This window comes from Cupressus sempervirens, chromosome 6 (genome assembly GCF_028749045.1).
Source record: "Cupressus sempervirens isolate cs-2001-9-10 chromosome 6, ASM2874904v1, whole genome shotgun sequence".
In the NCBI taxonomy this organism is placed as follows: domain Eukaryota; kingdom Viridiplantae; phylum Streptophyta; class Pinopsida; order Cupressales; family Cupressaceae; genus Cupressus; species Cupressus sempervirens.
Window position 1 is genome coordinate 278,248,464 of NC_143123.1, and position 24,342 is coordinate 278,272,805.

The window sequence follows — 24,342 nt, forward strand, 5'->3', positions numbered from 1 at the left end:
CAATCAAATTATATTTAATTCAATTATTTCAACATTTCCTAAGGTTTGATCATTTTATCCTGAGTCTTATTTAATTAAAAGAAAACCTCTCTTTTAATTAAATAATTAATCCACATTAAATTAATTAAAATAAAAACCCTTCTTTTAATTTAATTAAATATTTCCTATTTAATTAAAAGAACTTTCTCCCTTTTAATTAAATAAAATCTCACTTGAAAAAGGAAATAAAATAAATTATTTTTTCCTCTACACTTAAATGCACATATTTCTAAGTGGGATCTCATTTAATTTTCCTCCGAAGTTTCTCGTTGGTGGAATTTTTTCTCACACAGATCATTCTTTCTCCACCCTTGATTAAATCTTATTGCCACTTTATCTTAATTGCCATTCTTTTTTATAAGGGAGAGCCCTCTCCTCATGTTTGACATCCACACTCTTGAGTATTGTTATATTGTAGGTTTACCATTCAAAGTACTGAGAACTTTTGTGGAGAACTTCTCTTTCTTGTCTACATTCTCTCATATCATAAAATTTAAGCTTAGAATCATGTTGCATGTAGCTTAGCTTCCATTTTGCAATAGCTTAAATCACATAGCATAATAGTTGGATTTGTAACGCTCTCATTCTTGTTAGCATAGTTGCACTTTGTATTTCATATTAACTCAATTCATATTTGCATTGCATTTTGAGAGTTCCTATTGTGGACACTTGCATTCTTTCTCTTGTCTCAAAGAACCTCCCATTGCATGATTTATTAGCAAGAAGAGAATTCTTAAGGCTTAGCTAAGAGCCCTCACGTTCGAATCATACTCTCTTGCACTCCATGGATAGGGAGCTCTAAGTCGGCATCCAAGCATTCTAAACTCATGGAATCACTTCAATAGAAGGGTTTAGAGTGTGACACTTTCTTAGTGTACACATAGATCCCATAATCCATGTTCATCCCTCTCTTCCAAGAAGAGAGACTCTACACTTAATGGATTGTCAAACTTTTCCCTTCACCCTCAAGGATTCTCTTCCCTCCCAAGGGTGAGCCTAGTCTTACACTCCCAAAAATATGAAATAAATCTTCAAGAAACTAACTACAAACATTTATGGAGACTATCTCCAAGACACATAATTGTGAACAACAAAATGCATTCAAAATCATATAAATTCCTACTTTTTTCACAGAAGAATGAAGGCTACCAATAAAGTGGTGAGAATTCAACCACCAACCTTAATCCAAGCTAATGATGAAGATGTTTGGTGAAGAGATCCCTTAAGTCCAAGTCTTCCAATGTCCTATAAACTCATAGTTGTTTCCAAAAATTAGAGAGTGGTTGAACAACCACTAAACTTTTGGAGATCCCTCTAAAAAGGCTCTACACACTTCCCATAGCTCTCTTTGGAGAAGGCAAGAGTTTTCATTGGTTGGTCTTCCCAACCTCTTACAATTTTACTTCAAATAAAACAAGGAAAAGGTGACTGCAACAACGAAGAGGGTTCCTTTCCAAATAGGAATAAGGTTGACCTCTCAAGTCATTCCTTCAAAAGTTGATTTTCATTCATGTTGGAAAACCAAATTTTGAGGTGACCCTACACTCATATGAAAGTGGTCACACACCTAAAAAAATCCTCACCCATAGGTATATCATGCAGGCCTTCAAAAAGGACCTAAACTCAACCCTAGGAGTTAGTTAAATCTTCCATAAATCCACCTAAAGTATTAATATGAGTTTCTCTTGATTTGACCTTACCTAAGGCTTTTTAACCAAGTAGTTATTATGGGGATCCTACATGGTAGTATGCTAGGCATAGGTTGAAATACACTTATCCTCAAATTGACATGTCATTGCCACATATGTACATTACAAGTATCAAATGACACTACAAAATACACTTCACATAAAACACATTGCATGTCCATTTAGGAATAAACACAATTATAAATTACGAATTACATTTGAATAAAAATAAAAGAATTTATGTTTACAAATAAAACACATTATATACAAAGTTTTTTCTCTTCAATAGATGCAACCTTGGATTTACTATCTGACATAGGTTTGGCCTTAGTTCTTTGAATAATTTCCATGGTCACTTTCCTACACATCTCAATTCAAATATTAGTAGTCCAAGAAATTAAATTCATATAAAATATATAAAAGAAATCCATACTCAAGTATTTAACACTTAATTCACATTTCCACATAATAAAATCATAGCTCATCACAATATAGAAAAAATAACATCTTTACAATGAAATTTCCTTATCAAATTATTTGCACAAATAAATCACATTTAACACCTAACATTAGATTACCATAATACAAATTTAATTTCCAATTTTTTTCCAATAATTATCATAAAGAAAAATATCAAATTGCATTACCATAATAATTATCTAAATCAACTATCCATAATGTAAGCATGAAAGTATCATAATGTCCTCGGCATAGGATCTAAAATCAATATTTTAAAAAAATCATCATAATCTAGTGATATCGATTCCTCATCAAATAAGGGCTAAATCCATAATGCATCAACATAAAGTGTCAAATAGTAAGTCTATGATAAAAATAAACAAGAAATTCAATTGATTATATGTAGATACAATGACAAGTTGCCTTCAACAATGTTGAGCAACAAGCATAGCAAGTTGTAGCCTTCAATTTCAAACTAAATCCAACATACGATCACAAATGCATAAGATATGGATCTCTAGATCTTCCTATTATGTTTCTCCCTACTTGATCCATTGTAAACATTGCAGCTATATCCATTATGACACATGGATCATATAAGAATAATCACAATTTCTAATAATTAGAAAACGTGTTACACAAATAAGTCTAACCGTCAAAGATAAGATGAGCAATTGAATCACAGATCATATAAGGATGTGTGATCCAAGCTATAGGTCAAAAGATGATCTAAGAATCTCTAGCAAGATCCATGAATTAGCATGTGCGAAATGAATAATTGCATAATCAAACTCCAAACATCACTAAAGGTGCCAATGAAGAACATGCTACTTGAGGATAAATAAATTAGAACTCAAGGGATACAAATCCATAAAATGTGTGATCATAGAAAAATGGTCTAGGATATGTATTCTGTGTGATTCCAAGATGACACATACTAAAAAATCATGATAAAATAATTACACACAAAAGACAAAAAGAAAGGAAAATAGGAAAAAATAAAAACAAAAATAGAATGATGCAAGATTGTCAAAAACCCAAGATTCTCCTACATCATCATCCTTAAACCATTTAGTTTCTTGAACCATGATCAAATCTACAACATAGTTTTCTATTTGATGCCAAAAAAGGTATCATTTGATATGGGCACTTAATCCTTTGTAATTACAACTTATGATCCCCATGGCTCCTCTTGAGGGAGCAGCTCCTCCATGTTTCTAAGGTTGTTTTCTTTAGCTTTGTTTTTCCCATAGTATTCTCTACCATAGATAATTTTTCTTTTCTTGATTTCCTTTCTATTTGGAGGTCTAATATTGCGGGGTTCTATATACAAATGACATTGTTCAATTACTCTTACTTCCAAAATGCATGTATGGGTTTCTTCAAAAATTCCATCCAAGGTTAAGTATGAAATGACCTCATTTATCTCAACATTTTTGTTGTATTATTCTATATCATAGGTCATAACTTGAATTCTTGATTTGATTTCAAGAGACACTTCCTAAATTCTTTATTTTCTAGGTGAGCTCTCTTACTTCCTCAATTAGGATTGGTGATTTTAGTGAATAGGTTGATAACATTTTCTTCTTCCTTTTAGGATGGGTTATTTCCTCCATCAGGCTTGGTTGTGTGGGGATAATTTCCAATGTATTTTATATATTTTGGGGTAAAACTTCCCCTTCTTGCCTATATAATACATTCTCCTCTATTGAATGCTCAAAGTCCTCATTGTATGGTGTTCTATATAGTTGCTCCTCCAATACCATCTTATCTTTCTTTTCTATGGTGGGCCAAACTAAATCATTAGCTCCAACACCATCTCTAATAAAAGAGCCACCAATAAGAATTTCTTTCTCCATTACAAGCATTGGTATCCCTACATGTTAATATCTATTAAGGATTACCATTGTGACTATTGAGGACCATGATAAGTTATCATAATCCATAGATTTTTATATGGGGTACAAAATCAATTATTCTTTCTTGGTGATATTTTGTTTCTGTACCCTAGCTCCTAACCATAGCTTGATTTCATGTGGGAGGTTACAATTGGCTAAAATTTCCATGCATAAACTTAACTAAGGGCCACCCTGCTATCTTCTAGGATTTTGCCCATATAATTGTTAGCTTCATGGGTCAAGTTGTTGGCTCCAACCTATTATGTACATTTGAGTGCCAACCATATAGAAAATTCCTATGTTATGGGCCAAAACTTTCTCCCTTATTGATGAGGTGATTAGGTAGTAGTCATTTGGTAGTGGTCTAACTGAAATCCTATGTCCCCATGCATTCCAACACAAATTTCTAATATCACTAGTATTTCTACTCTAATCCCTCCCTCCCACCCCCATTCCAATTTTATGAAGGCATATTTCAACCAACATATCCCCTTTCTTTTTTACCAAATCTTCATCAAATTAAATAGAAATGTTGTATGAAGAGAGGTGATTAACAAGTTCTACATCATTGATCTTTGAGGGAGGTGCTTTACCTATCATGTACCCCTTTCCTTTTTTATCTTTTCTTAGAGGCCTAACCCATTTTTTCTCATTTCTTTGGTGATGTCCTCCTTCTACAATTAGCCATGGTGTCAACATTTGGTATTGGTATTTTTTGATGAACCACATATTCTTCTTATTGTGGAAACCATGTCTTTTTCAAGAAACTTAGAATCTACATGTTCCTCTTATGATCCCCACAAGGTTGATCTTTGTTCTTTATTTTCCATAATTAATTAGGGTTTATCCATGGAAAATCCTTTAGTATTCCTTTATCTACCTTTCTAGTGTCTGGATAAGGGTGTTTCCTACCAAGTTTATTGTGGTTAGTGTAAGAATTTTCCTTAGGGAAAAATCACCCAAAATCAAGAAGCTCAAGAACTAGCACAAAATAGACCAATAGAGTATGATCAGAATAACAATATGAAATTCAATTGATGTAGAAGTACACTAGAAGTGCCTATATATAAAGGCCTCTAGAATGACTAGGAGTTAGCAAAATGATAAGCCTCACAACTAAGCACATGTCCACCAAGAGTGGATTATCCTCCATTGAGCACAAGAGTTAGTGTGATGATGAGAGGATAAGCCTACATAGGTGAGTCATGTAAAATTATGTTGTAGACACCATGTGTTTAATTAGAGTGCGAACAACTATGTTGTCTACATGAAAACTCAATTAATTATGCAAACTCCAATGTTGTAGACACCATGTGCTAAAATAGAGTTTCTAACTATTGGGTTGTCAACATGACAACTCATATGAGTACACATACTCCTAGGTGTCTAACCTAATAAATAATAAAATAATGCATTTATCCTAAGTAAACTTAGGTAAAGTGTAAATAATAATTATTTACACTAAAACCCCCCCTTAAGTGCAACTTAGGGGAATGCACTTAAGCTCACAAAAGCTATGATGAAATGCATAATGGGTCTCGGCTATTAGGCCATGTTAGGTACCCAAGTACAAATGCAATGCAGTACATACAATGCAATGCAATGAAATGCAATCTCTCTGAAAATGGAGAAAGAGGGAAAACTTCATGGGAAAAACCCTCCGCCAAAAAGAGAGATAAGTACAATAAAGAAAGATGTGTGTATGGATGGAGTAATCAAGACCCCCCCATTATGACATACATCATTCATATACAATCGAGAATCCCTCCATGAAATCCCCCCTTTAGTGAAGGATATCAAGATGATGAGTGCTTGAAGACAAAAGAGAATCCAGTGCTTGCAAACAACATTTATTCCTTTAGGAAGAAGAAACAGCAAGTAGAGGTGCAAGTATGCTTCCCACTATGGATAGGAAGATTGAAGATGGATCCAGATGTAGTATGGTGTGGATGTTGCCTCTAAATTTTACTCGTATATTGACAAGTCCTTGATGAATGGAGATGCCATGAACCAATCTAGCGGATGCCCAAAATAAGGTGGCAAGCAAGGTAACATGTCCATGTACGAAACAATCAACCTCCAAAGACGATGAAGCATCCTGATAGGAAGATGTGGGAAGAGAAGCAATGTCACCTCCCCTCAATGATGTATGCACACCCATGAAAGAAGCTCCTTGATGACTAAAGAAGTTGCACCATGAAAGTTGAATGATGCTCGTCCTTGTAGGAAGAAATGGTGGCATAGGTGTAGTAGAGAATGCTCCCCAACTAGTAGGAAGAATTCTCAGAAGATATGATGTCTGAGGAAACTTGAATACAATCTCCAAAGATTGATATATCTCCTCTAAAGTGTAAGAGTTATCCTCCAACTGCTGTAAAGAAATGTCCACAATTAATGAAACCCCCTAATGTATGATTTTGGCACTTTATACTTAGTGTGATTACAATGGCCACTTGCCAATCGAGGCCTTAGTGGATTTCTGATTTTTCTATTTACAACGTCCTCTTGGAGTTCAAATCTGGAACTTTACGATGTAGCTCAAAAATACAACAATTTTGGAGCAATACAATGCAAAGAAAGGACCTATTTCTAAAAGTAGTATTTCTATCCACACAAGCCTACAATTTGATTACAGATCTGGAAAGTAGACAAAAAAAATATGCACTTTAAAAAAAATGGAACTTGAATATGTGTCTAGATGAGCCCGTACTATGCCTTTGAGGTTGCAAAAATTGGGATTTGTGATTTGCAAAAAAATTTAGGAACGGAGATCTCAAACATTCTGCACCAATGTGGAGATCACAAAATTCTACCCCAAAATATAAAAAAATTGCTTGGAAAAAGGAGTCTGTATGAGGGAGATATCGTTGTTTGAAAATCACCTCTATAATTATTTTTTCTGAATCGTCGTCGTCGCACCTCCAAAAATCAAATGACTCTAGATTTCACCTCAAATGTTTGATTTTGATGAAACAAAAGTTAATTTGGGGGTTTTTTGACCTTCTAAATATGATGCCAATATCTAATTTGCACCAGCAAGCTCCAATCTTCACCTGCAAAAAATCTCTCCTACTAGTCTGAAGGGCCAATTTTTTGAACAAAATATAAAAATCCAAAAAATAGTGCAGAGAAACTGCAAAGACTAAAATAATAAAAATATGCAAATCTAAAAATTAAATTCAGAAATCTGAAATGATCGTACCAAATTCTGCAAATTGGGCCTTTGAGTGCCAGTTTGTAAAAAAAATTTCCTCAATTTTGACTATGGCCTAGGGTAGGCAAAATTATAGTCAAAATTCTCTAAATCGATGCTCTAGATGCAATGGTGAGGTTCTCTTTGGCTCTAGATGCTCCCAATAGTTGCAAATACTCTGGATCTGAATCGTGATCCCCCAAGAGGTGAAGCAAAAATGGTCTCCAATGGTTATGAAATGACGCTCCTATGGCTCTGATACCATGTAAGAATTTGGTATAGCCTTGATATAGCCCTGATACCATGAAGAATTTGGTATAGCTCTAATACCATGTAAGAATTTGCATTAGGGAAAAATCACCCAAAATTAAGAAGCTCAAGAACTAGCACAAAATAGACCAATAGAGTATGATCAAAATAAAAATATGAAATTCAATTGATGTAAAAGTACACTAGAAGTGCATGTATATAAAGGCCTCTAGAATGACTAGGAGTTAGCAAAATGATAAGCCTCACAACTAAGCACATGTCCACCAAGAGTGGATTATCCTCCATTGAGCACAGGAGTTGGTGTGATGATGAGAGGATAAGCCTACATAGGTGAGTCATGTAAAATTATGTTGTAGACACCATGTGCTTAATTAGAGTGTGAACAATTGTATTGTCTACTGTATGACAACTTAGTTAATTATACAAACTCCAGTGTTGTAGACACCATGTGCTAAGATAGAGTTGTAAACTCTTGTGTTGTCAACATGACAACTCAGATAAGTACGCATACTCCTAGGTGTCTAACCTAATAAATAATTAAATAATGCATTTATGCTAAGTAAACTTAAGTAAAGTGTAAATAATAATTATCTACATTAACAGTTAGTGTCATTGTGATGGTACTACAAATTGAAATCACACCATTTATGGTTTCTTGTAAGAATCTTTCATACAATTCACCTTTTCTCAAAAATCCAATGAGGTCTATAATCCTCATTTCTCCCTGGCCTTTAGGTGAGTTTGTGTCCATTGAATTGTATCCTTACTTCTGATCTAGGGCTTCCATAGGCTTTCCATCTTTGAAAAGATTCCATTAGTACCTCTCTTGCCACTTCCTCTCCCTACCCCACTTTTAGCTGACTAGTCCAATGATCCTCCTCACATCCATAGATCCACTTTTCTCACAAGTCTTCATGTGAAAATTCACTCCTCTCTATCATAAAATTTAATGCAACTTTAAAATAGTTGTTCTAACTAGAATGAAGCTATTTAAATTGATAAATGTTTATTTACTTACAATTATTGTTCAGTTAAGGAAAAAAAATATTATAGAAAACCTTGATAATCTCATGATGGCTATTACAAATTGTACTATTTCATTTGTAATTACCCTGATAAAAATGTGATAAATCAGTATTTTGTATCTCACTAGCTTTGTGAGCTTGATTGTCATGTATTTTTAGTAAAGTGTTTTTATTGTTTTCTTTATTTAATTATCTAATATGTTTATGTCAATTTTGTGTGGTCTTTTGTAATCTCAATCTAGACCTTAGAGGTGTACTCATCATGAGGATGTTAGTCCCTTCTGGAGGTAAGGACAACAGCACTTATATCATTGCATAAGTTTTCTTCTACATCATAAGGTCTAGTACATGGAGATGTGCATCCTCCTACCACTCAAATTGTCTCAATGTAAAAGGTTTGAAGGTCAAGTGTAGTGAGAACATCATTGTAGAGGTTTTAAGGTTATCTAGGAAAGGAGAAAAAATCACAAAGGATATGGATCCTCATATAGCTAGAGTATAGCTCTCTCTCCACCCAGACCCAAGGATGGAGGTAGATAGAAAACAAGGTACAAAGAGAGTTTCTATGTTAGAACTTACAGATGGTATGTACTATACATCATGCAATATCTTACCTGCAAAGGTCAACACACATACTTGCATGGCATGCATTTTAAATTGCTCAATTGTTTGCACCATGATAACATGCCTATAAATCTTCCAAATTTCATATTTCATCTATTAGAGAAGCGAGAAGCCTTGGTTCAACAAGGTAAGCCAAACTCTATTTCTCATCACTGCTTGATAAAAAAGCTCTGCGTAAACATTTAACAATGTCTTGGGATGATTTTCTATTATCTGACCAGTTTGAGAAAAAATTAGCAAGCCTAAGGGGACACGGGGTAGGGAAATGAATTCACATTAAGTAAGGTACCAAGGTGTTAGAAAGATTTGAGCTATATTCTTATGGTTCTCCTTCCACAAACCCAATGCTTCTACTTCTGGCCAAGATAAAGAGAAAACACTGTCTTCTGAAGGAAAATTAGTTAGAAAGAAGAGGTTTTGTAAGAACAAGAGACACACAAGGTTAGGGAATAAATAGATCTTACTGTTGATACCCTACTTCCTCCTGAGCGAAAACAATCCCATAAAAAAGCTCCTACAACAGATGTTTGTTGTAGGAGAATCCTCTCACAAAAGGAAGAGAGAAGTTCCTAAGTCTATAGAATAAAATCCTTGTTAGGAGAAGCGAGGCAGTTCAAAAGAAACCCTAGATCGGATGTTTTGCTGTAATTTCAAAAATTAATGTTGAGACCCTCGAATCCTTAGAGCAGAAATTGACATAATTAGAGGTGAACTTTGGGACTGGGGGCAATATTGCACAAGGTAGTCCAAAACAACATGGTGATATTGTGATGCAAGACCACTCAGTAATGAAAAAGGATGAGAATCTTTCACTGGGATGTGAGGAAGGAAATCTGTAGTATGGAGAGACTGTTGAAATTATGATCGAGTATGATTAAAAAAAACTCAGATTCATAGAAGAAAGGCTTTGCATTCAAGCAGAAAGGAGAAGCTCTAAACAAGATGGATATTGATCAAGATTGTTCTGATAATAAGGACGTGGTGGTACAAGAGGATTCTATGTTTAGAGAAGAAAGCATTCGGGAAGACATTCCTTCAGCTTCAGGTAAGCAGCTTATGGACATGAAAGCCAATTGGAAGAACATAGGATAATGAAGAAGCTACCATCCGTGGGTCTAAATGGATTAATATTGAAAAACATGGAACCTTGCCACCGTTAGATTTATCTACACCATTAACAACCGGTCTTGGTTTGTATAAATCGCAATATCACATGGTTAATTACTTCGATTAAAGTATGATAAATAGATGTTTTGTATCTCAATAGTTTTGGTGAACTTAATTATTATGTATTTTTAGTAAAGTATTTTTGTTCTTTTCTTTATTTAAATAATATCTAATATATTTATGTCAATTTTGTGTGGTCTTTTGTCATCCTAGCCTAGACCTCAGAGGTGTGCTCATCATGAGGATGTTAGTATCTTGTGGAGGCAACGGCATTAACACTTATATCATTGCATAACTTTTTCTTTATGGCATAATGTGTGTTGCATGGAGATGTGTATCACCCTACCACTCAACTTGTCTCAATGCCCCTCTATTCTATACAACTTGTCAATACATTCATTTGTGTGCATTCAAATTCACGTAGTCACACCTAGTAGCATCAAATCATGTACCTTGCAGTAGTTTTACGTCTTTACTTTTTAACAATATTGCCAAAATTTATATATTTTGTCCACATCAAATTTAAGCATTAGGAAATTTAAATATGAAATCAAATTTGTTCTTTACTTTTATTTCTGAAACCAAACAACTTAACTCTTCACATTAAATTCCCAAAAACAAGAATATCAAATGAGCCACCATGGCATAGGGTGTGTTGTGTAGAAAATGCACATCACCAAAAAAAATTCTCAATATCCCTCCTCTATACCATGCAACTTTCCAATGCATTCATTTGTGTATGATCAATATTGTGTAGCATCACACCTAGTGCCAACATATCATGTACATTGCACATTTTTATCGTGCAATACTTTTGCATTATCACTTTGAGAAATGATTTGCAAAATTTAAATTTTTTATTTATACTAGATTTGGACATTAAGAAAATTCAATCTAGATCTTAGAAATGTGCTCATCATAAGGACAATCCTTTATAATAGCAAGGACTTTAATAGCTAATCATCTGAATAATGTGTTTCCAAATGTTGTGGCATAAGATATGTGGCATGGAGATGTGTGTCACCCTATCACTCATATTGTCTCTAATGTTTCTCTTCCATTCCCTATAACCTACTAATACATCCATTTGCATGTGTTCAATGCACGTATATAACAACCCATACTACAACTTGTCTCAATGTTCCTCTTCCACTCCCTACAACCTACTAGTACATTCATTTGCATGTGTTCAATATCACACCTGTGACAACCCATAGTATAGATTGCAATACTTTTACATTTTTACTATAAAACATAGCATACCCAAATTTACATGCTCTAACCATATAAGTTTCAAGCATTAAGAAACATCAATATGGAAACAAATATATTATTTATTACTTTTTTATTACCTCTCGAGAGCTTCACTTCACCTCAGCGAGCATCACCTAGATCCAATGAGTGCTAAGTGTTCCATTTATTCTCATGAGAGATGGATTCGTGTTGAATCACTACTCATGAAATATAAATCAATAAATTTGATTAAAAAACAACGCACTTAAATCCAGATAGCAATATCACAATCTTACACCTTCACATTCAATTTCCAAGAAGCAACACTATAAGAACCCTAAACTGATCCCAAATGAATCCAAACAGTTCTAAGGGGTAGAAGCCCTCTCAAGAATTGCAAGGATTCCTCCTCCCCGGCGGAGAGAATCAAACAAGTTTGATGCATCTTGTGAGGCCCTCTCTGCAAATCTGCAAAACAAAGGCTCCACCACATGTTCACCAAAATGGGAGGCAATCAGATTCTCTAGGATAGCCCTAAACTGCTTGGCCACCATTCTACCGAAAACCTCTTCACTCTCAATCTCAATCTCTGCATCCATTCTCAAAAACTCCATTCTCTTCACAAGGAATGAACCCTCTTCCTCCACCTGCTCCGTGACCTCCTGAAGAGAGGGGGAGAAGAAGGGAAGATTGAAGGAATCCCTGGCGGCGCTTTCTGCCACTCCCTCCCTCACAATGTCATGGAAGGCCCCCTCCAGAAGGTCTCCTATCGCCCCACTTGCGCCCTGCTGACGTGGGCATTCGTGATCTTCCCTCCCTGAGAAGAAGAGAAACATGAGCCCCCCTTCCACCACTTCCTCTCCTCTCGCCCTCAGAAAACTCTTCATGTCCTCCTCAAATTGGCGTTGATATGCCTCCGCTACCTCTGCCCGCCCTCCCTTTGATATGAACACACGGCCGCCATTCCATGACCTTGATCTTTCGTTTTCCACTTCTGGGGGGACCTGCAAATTCACTGCCCATCTTTTCATTCAATGTCCAACAAGTCTTTTTTTGTTTGGGTTGGTTTGAGGCTTTGGATTTGATCGAATAAGAGAGAATGGCACAGTTTTACATATGCTTGAACATTATTCAAATGTTTTTGAATTGTTTGAGAGGTTTATCTGAGATTGAAGTTTATCTGAAAATACATCTACATTGGTTCTCTTTAAGTTCAATGTCTTTGATTTGAATTGTTAAGACTATTAAATATGTTTGTTTTTTATTTGATTTCATAAAGGTGGGTTCTGCTAGAGAATTGATATTAGAGGTGAATATATTAGAGGTGTATTCACAGAAGTCAGATGAAATTTTTATTTACTTAGGTGGTTAATTTCAGATGGCTTCCTCTGTAAGGTGGGGCTCTTGGATATGACCCGCACACTTATAGCATCTTGAGATAGGTGGGTTTTGTTGAGAAAGCGATTTGAAATAGATTGGTTTCAATCTGATGATGGATAATAGAGTGTGATTCGAAATGTTGATATTAAAAATCTTTATACAATCAAATCCTGAAGTTCTTTTTAATAATAATCATGAATTGTGAAAATCTGTTTTCATAGATGAATCTTGTTAAGAAAGTGAATTCTGATATCTAGATTTTAGTAGAGAAGCAATTTCAGATGAGGCACATAAAGAAACAAAACTTTATTGCACCTTTCAAACTCAAATTTGTTACAAATTAATAACCAAACTGCCAGTATTTAAACTTACTTGTAAAATTATAGTGAATCAAAAGTTAACATATGACTACTTTAATAGTTGAGTTTACACCGAAATTTGTCTTGTTTAAAAGGTTATCTGAAATTGCGTTTTAATATGATCTACTTTGTGATATCTTCTTGGATAGAACTCAACTGCTATGAGGGTCTTACCACACAAGTGATTTTAAATGAGCCTATTTTTCAATAGAAGGGTTTACCAGTTACATGTATGAAATCGTTACTTAATAGGAATGAATTCTTGTAGAAATGATATGATCCACTAGAACCACCTATTTAAAATTCCTTTTTCAACAGAACTCATCTATTTTTAAAGAAGTGATTTCAAATGATCCATCAGTAGAATTCACCTATCTGAAATTGTTTTATCAATAAGACCAATCTATTTGTCTAGAAGTGATTTTAGATAATCCATTAAGAAGATCTTATTATCTGAAACCACCATTTTAATATAACATATTGAAAAAAATAGAACTTACAACTAAAAATAACAATATCAGATAAACCACCTAAACAAATCAAAACTTAAAATACAATTTACTCAACCAAACCAAAACTTAAAATGCATTTTACTAACCCAAAACGACTTAAACCCCATAATCAAAACTGTGATGTTAAAACCTACTCGTGAAAGCCAATGGAGGCTGAAAGAGGAATGAACAAAATGGAGAGAAGATCTTGGAAAAAGGCGGTTGTGGAAGGAGCCTGCCACCCCTGCTGCAAAGTAGTCACAGGGCAATGCCAAACTCCGGAAAAGCAAATTGAAGTCGTTGCAAGGAAGATCAGAAAAAAAGACTTGCAAATCTGGCACAGCAATTCCCATGGCCTTGCATTTCTTTTGCACCGCACTACAAATTGTTTGTGCAACACGGAGCGTGTTGGGTCCAGCCGCACATCCCATATCTGCTATGCAAAACCTCCCACATGAGGGAACCATCATCTTCATCTTCATCTCCCCAATGCTTTCTTCTAAATATGGCTCAAGAACACCCACGGATTTCTCCTATATTCAAAGCAAGCCAATTCAAACCTTCAACTTTGAAATAGAAATAATATCTGATTATTAATATTTTCAGATTTTCGCAATCTATTTCAATATAAATAGTTTCTGAATTCGATTGTGTATGTTTTTTTTATCATCAACATTTCGAATCAATCCATCATTGAGAGAGCCAAGGATATGAAAAAAAGATCTCTCTCTGAAAACTAACATTATCATATTTTCACAATCCATTTCAATGCAAATAGTTTTTAAATTAGATTGTATATGTTTTTCTTATCATCAACATTTCAGATTATGTTCCATCATCAGATAGACAAGAATATAAAAAGAAATATGAAAACCTCTCAATCATTCAAAACTAAACAGAAATTCCATTGAACAAACTACACAGACTGATCCAACCAAGATTACTCAGAGCTCTGAAATGGGAATTGTACCTGGTAACATGAATTTCGTGCATAACTGCATTCTGTGTGGCCACCATTCATGCTCAGAACGTTTTCTATTTTAAAATCCATGGGGGTTCTGGTTGAATTTGATGTGGGCAATGGAGATGTGTATTTAAAATCCGTTCATCTCCTTGTTGGGATTGACGAGGAGGCGACTAGAGCTAATGCGCCTATCAATTCTGGTGGTGTCACCGACATTTTCCCCACTTTAGTCTTTTAAACGCTGTAAATTGCAGGGTGGCCCTCCATTTACAAAATTTAAAAAAGAAAACAATTTGAAGGTTTCCCATGACTAAAAGTTTATGCTACTGCGCTGTGCTTTCAGTATTGTATGTGAATAAAAACATCTTTTACACAAATCTGGACTAATGAAAAACTTATCAAGAAAGCAAATAGTTAATTAAGGTTATAAAAAAAACAAGTGGAGTTGCATAACTAGTGATTGAAATAATAGATTGTTTAATTATGAGTATAAGTAGATTAAAAAATATTAAAAATTAATAGTTAATAAGATTAATTTGGATTTATAATAAGAATTAAAGAATTAATATTCGATTAACTAAATTAAAAGAATAGATTAAAGTAGATTTTGAATACTCATTTTCATATACCTTATCTTTTACAAATTAAATCTGTGTTGAATTATTATTTTTTTATATCATTTAGAATAAAGAAATATTATGTAGAAGTATTTTTAAGTTTTTTTTTAAATTAAAAAGATTAAATTAAATTATTTAATATCTTAATATATTAGTAGTAAATTTATAATGATAAAAAATAATGGATGATAATGTATTAAAAGCTTAAATTAAATTATTTATGTTAAGTAATTCATTATTTTAAACTCATACAAAAATGATTTTGTAGTTTTGCGATAAATATGTAATAAATTTAGTAATAATATTGGTTTTTGAATGCATTTGATATCAACATAACATATCTGATTAATCCATCTCCTAAAGAAGAAAATGAATGATAGACCTACCCTCCAAAAAAAGGGACCTATAAGACAAAATGAAATCAACCAATAGAAATGGGTGAAAAAGAATTTTTATAATATATGAAATTCATAAATAAATTGAAAAACTTTATACCATAAAGTACAATAATATATTTCATAATTAATAAAGAAGGTGGATATATTTAGTTTTGAAGACAATGAGAATTAATACTAACTAGTTCATAACTTATATTGTTAGTCAGTATTAATTTGCTCTTTAGAAATTGTGTAATATTCTTGAAAAATCTTGTATTAAAGTGATTTCAAAGATTTTGATTTCTTGATTGAGAATAATAAATTTCATTTGTGAAAATTATAAAATATATATTTTTATAAATATCTGATCAGAAAATCGAGAGGTCTTACAACATTTCCGGCGAAAGAGTAATTTTTGAGAGCAAAAGCTCCCACAATAAGCCTATCGGCTTAATTAATATTGGTAGTGTCCAGACCAATAAGGCATGTCGAAGGGGAGTGGGGGTAATACCCACTATGACAACACCATCCACATCAACAATTTGTAGGGAAGAGCAATTAGAACTAAAGGAATTCGTGCAAACACAGTGAACCGTAACCTAGCAAACTTTGTAGATAAGGATGCCACAACCCCGTAACTGTAGCTACACCAAGTCCACGTCAGCTGCTAGATTTATAACATCCATGGGTTGACTAAAAATTCATGGCATGGGAAGATGTAACACCCCGCCAAGGGATCCAAAAGAAAATAACCTAAAGTTTGACTAGGTTTGATAGCATTTTTTTTTTAAAGAAAGTATAACATACACATCAAACACAAAGTAGCGGAAGCAATAACATACATAACAGGTTGCATTCCTTAAAGATCCCATGACGTTGAATCACATGTAAAATCTAATCTAAAACTAAGTCCATCATTTAATACATCCATATGAAGGAATAATGAAAAGTCCAATGTTCGTAAAATATACAATTGTTCTGAATGCCTCTTGGAAAATTAATTCGGAATGCTCATTCATCCACTGTACATGTCACAGGGTATGAAAGGCTTAAAAGAATATACATAAGCAAGATAAATATACATCATCCTCTTCGGATCCATGATACACATGCAATAAAATAAATTATACCATCCATCATACAATGATACAACATTCAACATATAATATAACCATCTATCACAATGATCCATAAACAAAATGAAGGTATATGCCAACAAGAATACTCCAGCCATGGTGTCTCAAACAGATCTCAATGATAAGAGTAAAAAGCACTACCACCCGACCACGTGGAACCTAAATGGTCCACTCCCACCACGTTGAGGAGATAGTCTCAAGTCCCAAATAGGATAACAAAACATATAACATAAATACTCTCTAAGTCTAGGAAATCCTATAAGTATGCTAACTCAAAGGTTCCTAAAATAGATTGACATCTAAACCCAGAGGCACCACAAAGACACGTAGGTATCTACTATGTAAGCGGGAAAGTGTCATCGCACAAATCACGTTCGGAGTTACCCGAGCAATCCCTTAGGACTCTCGGGTCCCTAGTGATTCCTGCGGCCACTAGTATCCTCTCGCACTGACAAGACATACTACGAAATGCAAGGTCATAACCAAGCGTTCTCTCTACTCCCATCCTAGTCTGTAATAGCACTCATGGCATGGGTGAGAACATACAATTATCTCTTATTAGGTTCATTTAAGTTAGTATTAAGTGTAAAGTTATCACTTATTAAACAACTTACAATGGATTACCCCCAGGACCACTTAGGGTCCCCAGCCCCCATTGCAAGCCACTTCCCGACACTGCATAAAGATAATCCTACCCTAAGCTCATGGAATCACAAATCACATAATCATAGCAAAATCACCTCAATCCTATACAAGTGACTGGAAAGCATCATAAAGACAATCATAATAATCACATCAGTTCTCTACGAGCAACTGGGAAGCAACAAGATAAATCAAAGTATTCATCGGCTCTCAACAAGCAACCGGCAATAATCCAACAATACTGATCAATAACTCATAATGGGTTATTCAGGTATCTCATAGCATACATTCCACTATTTCACCAAGACACTGAAACATAATAATCAACAAAACTAATATACTCATGATAAACATACCATCACATACATGGTTGAGCAATAATGATCAAGATCGAGTCAACATGATACCACACTCACAAAACCCCCCCAAGCCTCTGGTAGACGTCCTATAACTGGTCAATACTCTAGTCAACCCCAAAAATCTCAAACATAAATAGCATAAGGAAAAACAAGGTACAAGCACATGTTTTCAGTTTTAAGTTGAATGTGGGGTTTTCAGTTTCCATTTTCGAGTTTACTAACAAGTGATGGAATACTTTCATCTTTTTCCTTATAGTAAAATCTAAATAATAGCTTAAGTATAAAATAAATATTTACCCCAAGATCAATTTCTCAAATTTACTAAAGTAAATATTATTATATTGACTCTAAGCTGATGATTATAAGATCCCATTGATTTTCATTATTCTAGACTTAAATTAAAAGATCACCTAATTTAAAATAATTAATTAATATCTTAAATTATTGTTCGCAATATATATCTTTTATAAACAAAATATTATTATTAAGTAATAATTTATTTATATTTAAAAAATATATATTACAAATATTAATCTTATTAATAATCATTATTAATAAAATTAATAATAATTATTAATAACATTAATAATTAAAATTATATATATATATAACTATAAACAAACTTCAATGATTTAAAAATGTTAAAATGCAAAAAAAAAAAAATTTAAAACAAACAAACTGCGTTTATAGCCCGCGCGGCTTAATTAAAGGTTGTCGGTCGCAGACCAGGCTGCAACCGCAGCAATAGTACTACATAATGTTGTTGCTGTCGCAGTCTATACTGCGGTCAACGGCAGGAGTACCACAGGGGAGAAGTGGGGACGGGGTGGGGTAAACCCCCCCCCCTCCCAAAGTCATATCAAAAAATAAAAAAATTTGTAAAAATTTTTTTTTTTAATATAAAAAAAACAACTTCCTAGAAACGACATTTTGTGAAGAACGCATTTTTTAATAAAAACGTATAACAACCGAACCTTGTAAACAATGAATTTGATTATAAAAAAACTTATTTTCAAATGAATAAATATATATATATATATATATATATATATATATATATATATTCATTTACCGATAATTCAGAATTAAATCTGATAGACAAGAAATCTAGATCCCCATTTCTTATTTTCTTATCAATATCTTTAAAAAAAAATTCCAATAAGAATTTTACCCTTTCTGATAAGTTTTCACAATTTCCAATCTATTGGGAAGAAATTATATTGATCAATTAAAACAACCCATATACAGAATAATTTTCCAATATCCAGAATTCACAAGCATGATATATATTCTTTACCAAAATTATCCAGACAATAATTTAGCAAACACGAAGAAGACAGAAATTAAAAGAACGTATTTGAATTATGCAAATCTTCACAAGTGTCTACCTGGACACTGATGTTAATCTACTACGCTCCAGAAATCTGTAGAAAACAATTCCCCTTTCAGAACTTTCTCCTTCTCTGAAATTCTTCCTTCTTCTTCTCCAAAATTTCCAGCCCCTTCAAAAATGAACCCCCAATTTGTGATAAAGGAGTTCTCTCCCTATAATCGGGGCACTAATTGTGCATTCCCCCCAGAGACTCTTTGCTCACACCTTTTTAACTCCTTAATAACTTTTATTTATCTTTCTTTTTTTCTTTTCCATGCATATACAATAATCTATTAAATTTATTTATTTAATCTTTACTGACCTCTTTTAAATTGATTTATTTAATTTAATCTCATGCAAATATTATGCAATCATAAAACTTTTAATAATTTAATTTTCTTTTCCCACTTCTAAATTTATTTTTGAACAATAATTTTGATAACTATCTATTAATTTTTAATAATATTATTATTTAGCATTTATTTAAAAATGCACTCCAAATATATATATTTATTTATTTATTTATTTATTTATTTATATTTATATTTATTTATTTATTTATTAAATATCATCATGTTCAAATTTAAACTTATAGATTTATTCTCAAATTTAATTCTTTTTATATGACTCTTTTATATAATTAATTCCTCAATTAATTAAATAAAATATTAACATAACATATAATTTTTCCTTAAATTATATTATTAATTAAATCTTTTTAATTAGACTTAATTAACCAAAAATTCACCAAAACTCATAAAGTAAAAATACGAAAACCCATCATAGCTAAACACATACAAAGTTCAACTAAGGGTTCAAAATCACGAATTAACGTCATTCGACACATTCGAAAGGTACATGACTCAGATACTTGTCGTAATTGTCAATTAGGACAAATGGCTCAAAGGTTTAGGATTTGGACTTAAGAATTTATCTCCCCTCTCTTACCATTGAGATAATGCGATAGGGTACGCTCATCCTAGCAATTCAAGGAAGTCGATACCTGGTACCTGCAACCTGCATAAAATCCACGCATGTACATACACAATATATACTAAGCTAAATAGGCAATGGCAAGAAGTGGTGCATTGTGTAGATCCCGACTAGCAGGTGACTACGACTCCCTTCCTTAACCATATCATAAACATCATACATTAAAAAAAAAAACACGCACACCATACACATGCAGTATGGGGTAAGTATCCATCAGAAAAGACATAGGATAATCCATCTAACTAAACATCATCAATAATCTAACAGCATTGTAATAATCATCATGCACACATGAAGTATAGAGTACCAAGTAATCTCATCATATATCAACTAAGTCTGAAACAATATCTAATAATCTCAAGATAATGCTACCGATTATCAAACATAAAAATTGGCCTAAAAGAGTTTGGCAATGATATCGGAAATGTAACTAGAAAAAATGTAGACTAGGGGTAGGCACTACATCCACCCCCCCTAGACTTAGGCTTACTCCTGGAAGCCTACAAACAAATAGGGATATAAATCTCGTAATCTAGATGCATCCTCCCATGTAGCTGAAAAGTTATCAGTAGGGTCCCATTGGACCCTTACCTGCTCTATGGTTCGACCCCTGAGGGTCAACTCCTGCTGCTCCAAAATACGAACTGGCTCTAAAGCTAGCTGCCCATCCTCTACCTGCAATGCATTCCAATCAAGAATGTGTACAACATCAGGGATATACTGTCTAAGTACTGAAACATGGAAAACATCGTGAATACGAGCAAGGCTAGGCGGTAAAGCAAGACGATAGGCAACTGGACCAATCCTCTCAAGAATATCAAATGGTCCCACAAAGCGAGGTGCTAGCTTTGAGCCCTTTCCATAACGGATCAGACTCTTCCACAGAGTACTCTCAAGAAAACCTTCTCTCCCACAGCAAACTGCTTATCTATCCTATGTGCATCAGCATACTTTTTCTGCCTATCCTGTGTCGTTGTCAAGTGCTCTCGGATACGCACAACCTGTTGCTCCATGTCACGAAGCATCTCAGGACCCAACAGGATGCGATCCTCAAGACTATCCCAACTCAAAGGTTTATGACAAGGACGATCATATAAGGCTTGGAAAGGTGCCATGCCAATAGAACTGTGATACCCGTTGTTGTAAGCAAACTCCACTAGGTAGAGATAGTCCTCCCAATGAGTCTGCCTATCCATCACATACATCCTCAACATATCTTCAAGAACCTGATTCACTCTCTCTCTCTGTCCATCTGTCTCTGTGTGATATGCTGAACTGAAATTCAACTATGCTCCAAGATAATGTTGTAGTGATGTCCAAAAAGTGGAAGTGAAAACATGATCCCTATCCGAAATGATCTTTCGGGGAATACCATGTAGTCTCACGATGTCGCGCATGAAGACATTAGCTACAGAAGCTGCAGTGTAGGAAGACCTGATTGGTGAAAAATGTGCCACCTTAGTCAACCGATCAATGGTGACCATGATAGCATCATGACGACGAAGAGTCATAGGTAATCCTACTATGAAGTCCATAGAGATGATGTCCCACTTCCATGAAGGAATGAGATTCGGTTGCAAAAGTCCTGTCGAATGCTAGTGTTCTGCCTTGACTCTCTGACACTCAAGACATCTAGCCATAAAATCAGCAATGTCGTGCTTCATCGCGGACCAATAGAATAAATGTCACAAGTCTGCATGCATCTTCTTTTCACCTGGAAGTGCCGAGTAAGGTGCACGATGGGCCTCTGATAGGATCAATATGCGAAGCTCATCCAGTAGCGGCACATAGATCCTTCCTAAATGTCTCAAAAGGCCATTTGACTCTAGGATATAGCCTAAAAACTTACCCTCCAAAGGTCTCCCTGAATCGATCTCACTGCACACCTACAGATACCACGAATCGATGGGGAGTGCCTGAAGTATCTGACACCTCAAATCAACACTAAGAGTCATAGATGATATCACATGTTTCCTGCGACTCAAAGCATCAGCTACTACATTCTCCTTCCCTTGGATATACTTCACCTCAAATTCATACTCGCATAAAAACTCCATCCAACGCCTCTGCCTAGCATTCAGATTAGGCTACGTGAATATGTACTGAAGACTACGATGATCGCTATGTAGTTCAAATCTGTGTCCCAACAAGAAATGTCTCCATCTCACTAAGGCATGAACTACTGCTGCTAACTCAAGGTCATGTGTAGGATAATTCAACTCATGATCCTTGAGTTTGTGTGATTCATATGCAATCACTTGACCATTCTACATCATAACTGCTCCAATACCCTCAAGGGAAGCATCTGTACACATCATGAAATCACCTTCTGGATCAGGTACTGCTAAGATCGATGCACTGGTCAGAAGCTCTTTGAGCTTCTAAAATGCTTCTTCACATTTTTCTATCCATAGAAACTTCTTTCCTTTCCTCTGAAGGGAGGTAATAGGATGTGCTATTCTGGAGAAGTTTTGGACAAATCTGCGATAATAACCAGCTAGACCCATGAAACTACGAATCTCCGACACAGTAGTGGGTGCAGGCCAATCTACTATTGCCTGGATCTTCGTAGGGTCTACAGAGATACCTTCACCTGAAATAACGTGTCCTAAATATTGTATCTCTAATTGAAAGAAATCACACTTTGCCGCATTGGCATAAAGTTGATTATCTCTCAAGCACTGTAAAACCAAACTCAAATGTTCCTCATGTTCCTTCTAGGACTTAGAATATATCAGTATATCATCGAGGAACACAAGAACAAATCTATCAAGATAGGAACGGAACACCCCATTCATTAAGCACATGAAAACTGATGGAGCGTTTGTCAGCCCAAAGGGTACCACTGTGAACTCATAATGCCCATAGTGAGTTCGAAAGGCGGTCTTATGAATATCAGCCTCCTTGATGCAAAGTTGATGGTATCCTGACTTAAGATCAATCTTGGAGAACACTGTAGCTCCCTTGATCTGATCAAATAAATCATCAATCCTTGGTAAAGGATACCTTTTGTTTATTGTCACCTTGTTTAGCTGTCTGTAATCAATGCAAAGGTGCAAAGAACCATCCTTCTTCTTCACGAAGAGCACTGGGGCTCCCCATGGTGATACACTAGGTCGAATACTACCCTTGGCCAAAAGTTCCTCTAACTGCAAATGCAACTCACTTAACTCCTGAGTGGTCATACGATAAGGAGCTCTAGAGATAGGCTCCGCTCCTGGAGTGAGCTCAATGCTAAAATCAATGTCTCTCTTCGGAGGCATGCCTGGAATCTCACTTGGAAAGACATCTGCATACTCCTGTAAAATAGGGTGATCTAGGGTCTTCCTCGTAGAGTCTTCTTCATCTAGCTCATTTACTATAACGGCAAATACCTAACATCCCTTACGAAAGCTCTGCTTTAATTGCATAGCAGAGATCATCCGTAGAGATATAGGTCTCAATATCCCCACAATCTCGACATCCTTCCCTTGGTCATCCTGACACATAATGGTCTTCTTTCTGCAGTTTATACTAGCCCTATGAGAGCCAAGCCAATCCATACCTAAGACCACATCGTAGGAGCCAAGAGGAATAACTCGAAGGTCAACTGAAGTCTCAAACCCTCCTATGCTAAGTCCACACTTATGAACTACAGAATCTGTGGAAACTTTAGCACCTGAGGCTAGTTCCACTTGCCAACCATGATCTTGCTTAACCGACTCTAGCTTACACTTAACAACTAGAGATGGAGAAATAAAAGAATCTATAGCACCTAAATCAAACAATACAGAGAGAGGTGTACCTTGGATAGCTCCTGTAGTCTCAACTACTGTCCCCTGATGGTCTTCCTGACGGTGATCCACCACTGCAAATACTCTATGAGATCTACCTGCATCTTCGACTGTAGGCTCAGATGCTACTGGCCTAGGTCCTGAATACAGAGATGCTCATTGTGAACAGTATGCTACAATGTGACCAATTTGTCCACACGAATAATATCCGGTGCCTCTACCAAATCCTCTCCCTATAGGTGGTGCATTCGACTGCTGGTGACTATCCCTGTTAGCAAAAGAC

At 34.9% G+C, this 24,342-nt stretch overlaps 1 protein-coding gene across 1 annotated transcript; it reads right to left on the reverse strand.

Moving 5' to 3' along the window:
• Window positions 1–11,680: 11,680 nt before the first annotated feature.
• LOC149552307 (putative jasmonic acid carboxyl methyltransferase 2) lies at window positions 11,681–14,962 on the reverse strand. The gene is made up of 3 exons (XM_089789775.1): window positions 14,797–14,962; window positions 13,982–14,359; window positions 11,681–12,600 (listed from the first exon to the last, which is right to left on the reverse strand). The coding sequence occupies exons 1-3, from the start codon at window positions 14,875–14,877 to the stop codon at window positions 11,965–11,967; spliced, it is 1,095 nt and encodes a 364-aa protein (XP_089645901.1). The 5' UTR covers window positions 14,878–14,962; the 3' UTR covers window positions 11,681–11,964.
• Between the last annotated feature and the right edge of the window lie 9,380 nt (window positions 14,963–24,342).

Excerpts from the sequence above, each read along its gene's own strand:
- LOC149552307 (XM_089789775.1), bottom strand. The coding sequence starts at position 14,877 with ATGGATTTTAAAATAGAAAACGTTCTGAGCATGAATGGTGGCCACACA. Across the intron at positions 14,360-14,796 it reads CACGAAATTCATGTTACCAG|GAGAAATCCGTGGGTGTTCT; the intron begins GTACAATTCCCA and ends CTTTGAATATAG. Across the intron at positions 12,601-13,981 it reads GCCTCCATTGGCTTTCACGA|GTCCCCCCAGAAGTGGAAAA; the intron begins GTAGGTTTTAAC and ends GTGAATTTGCAG.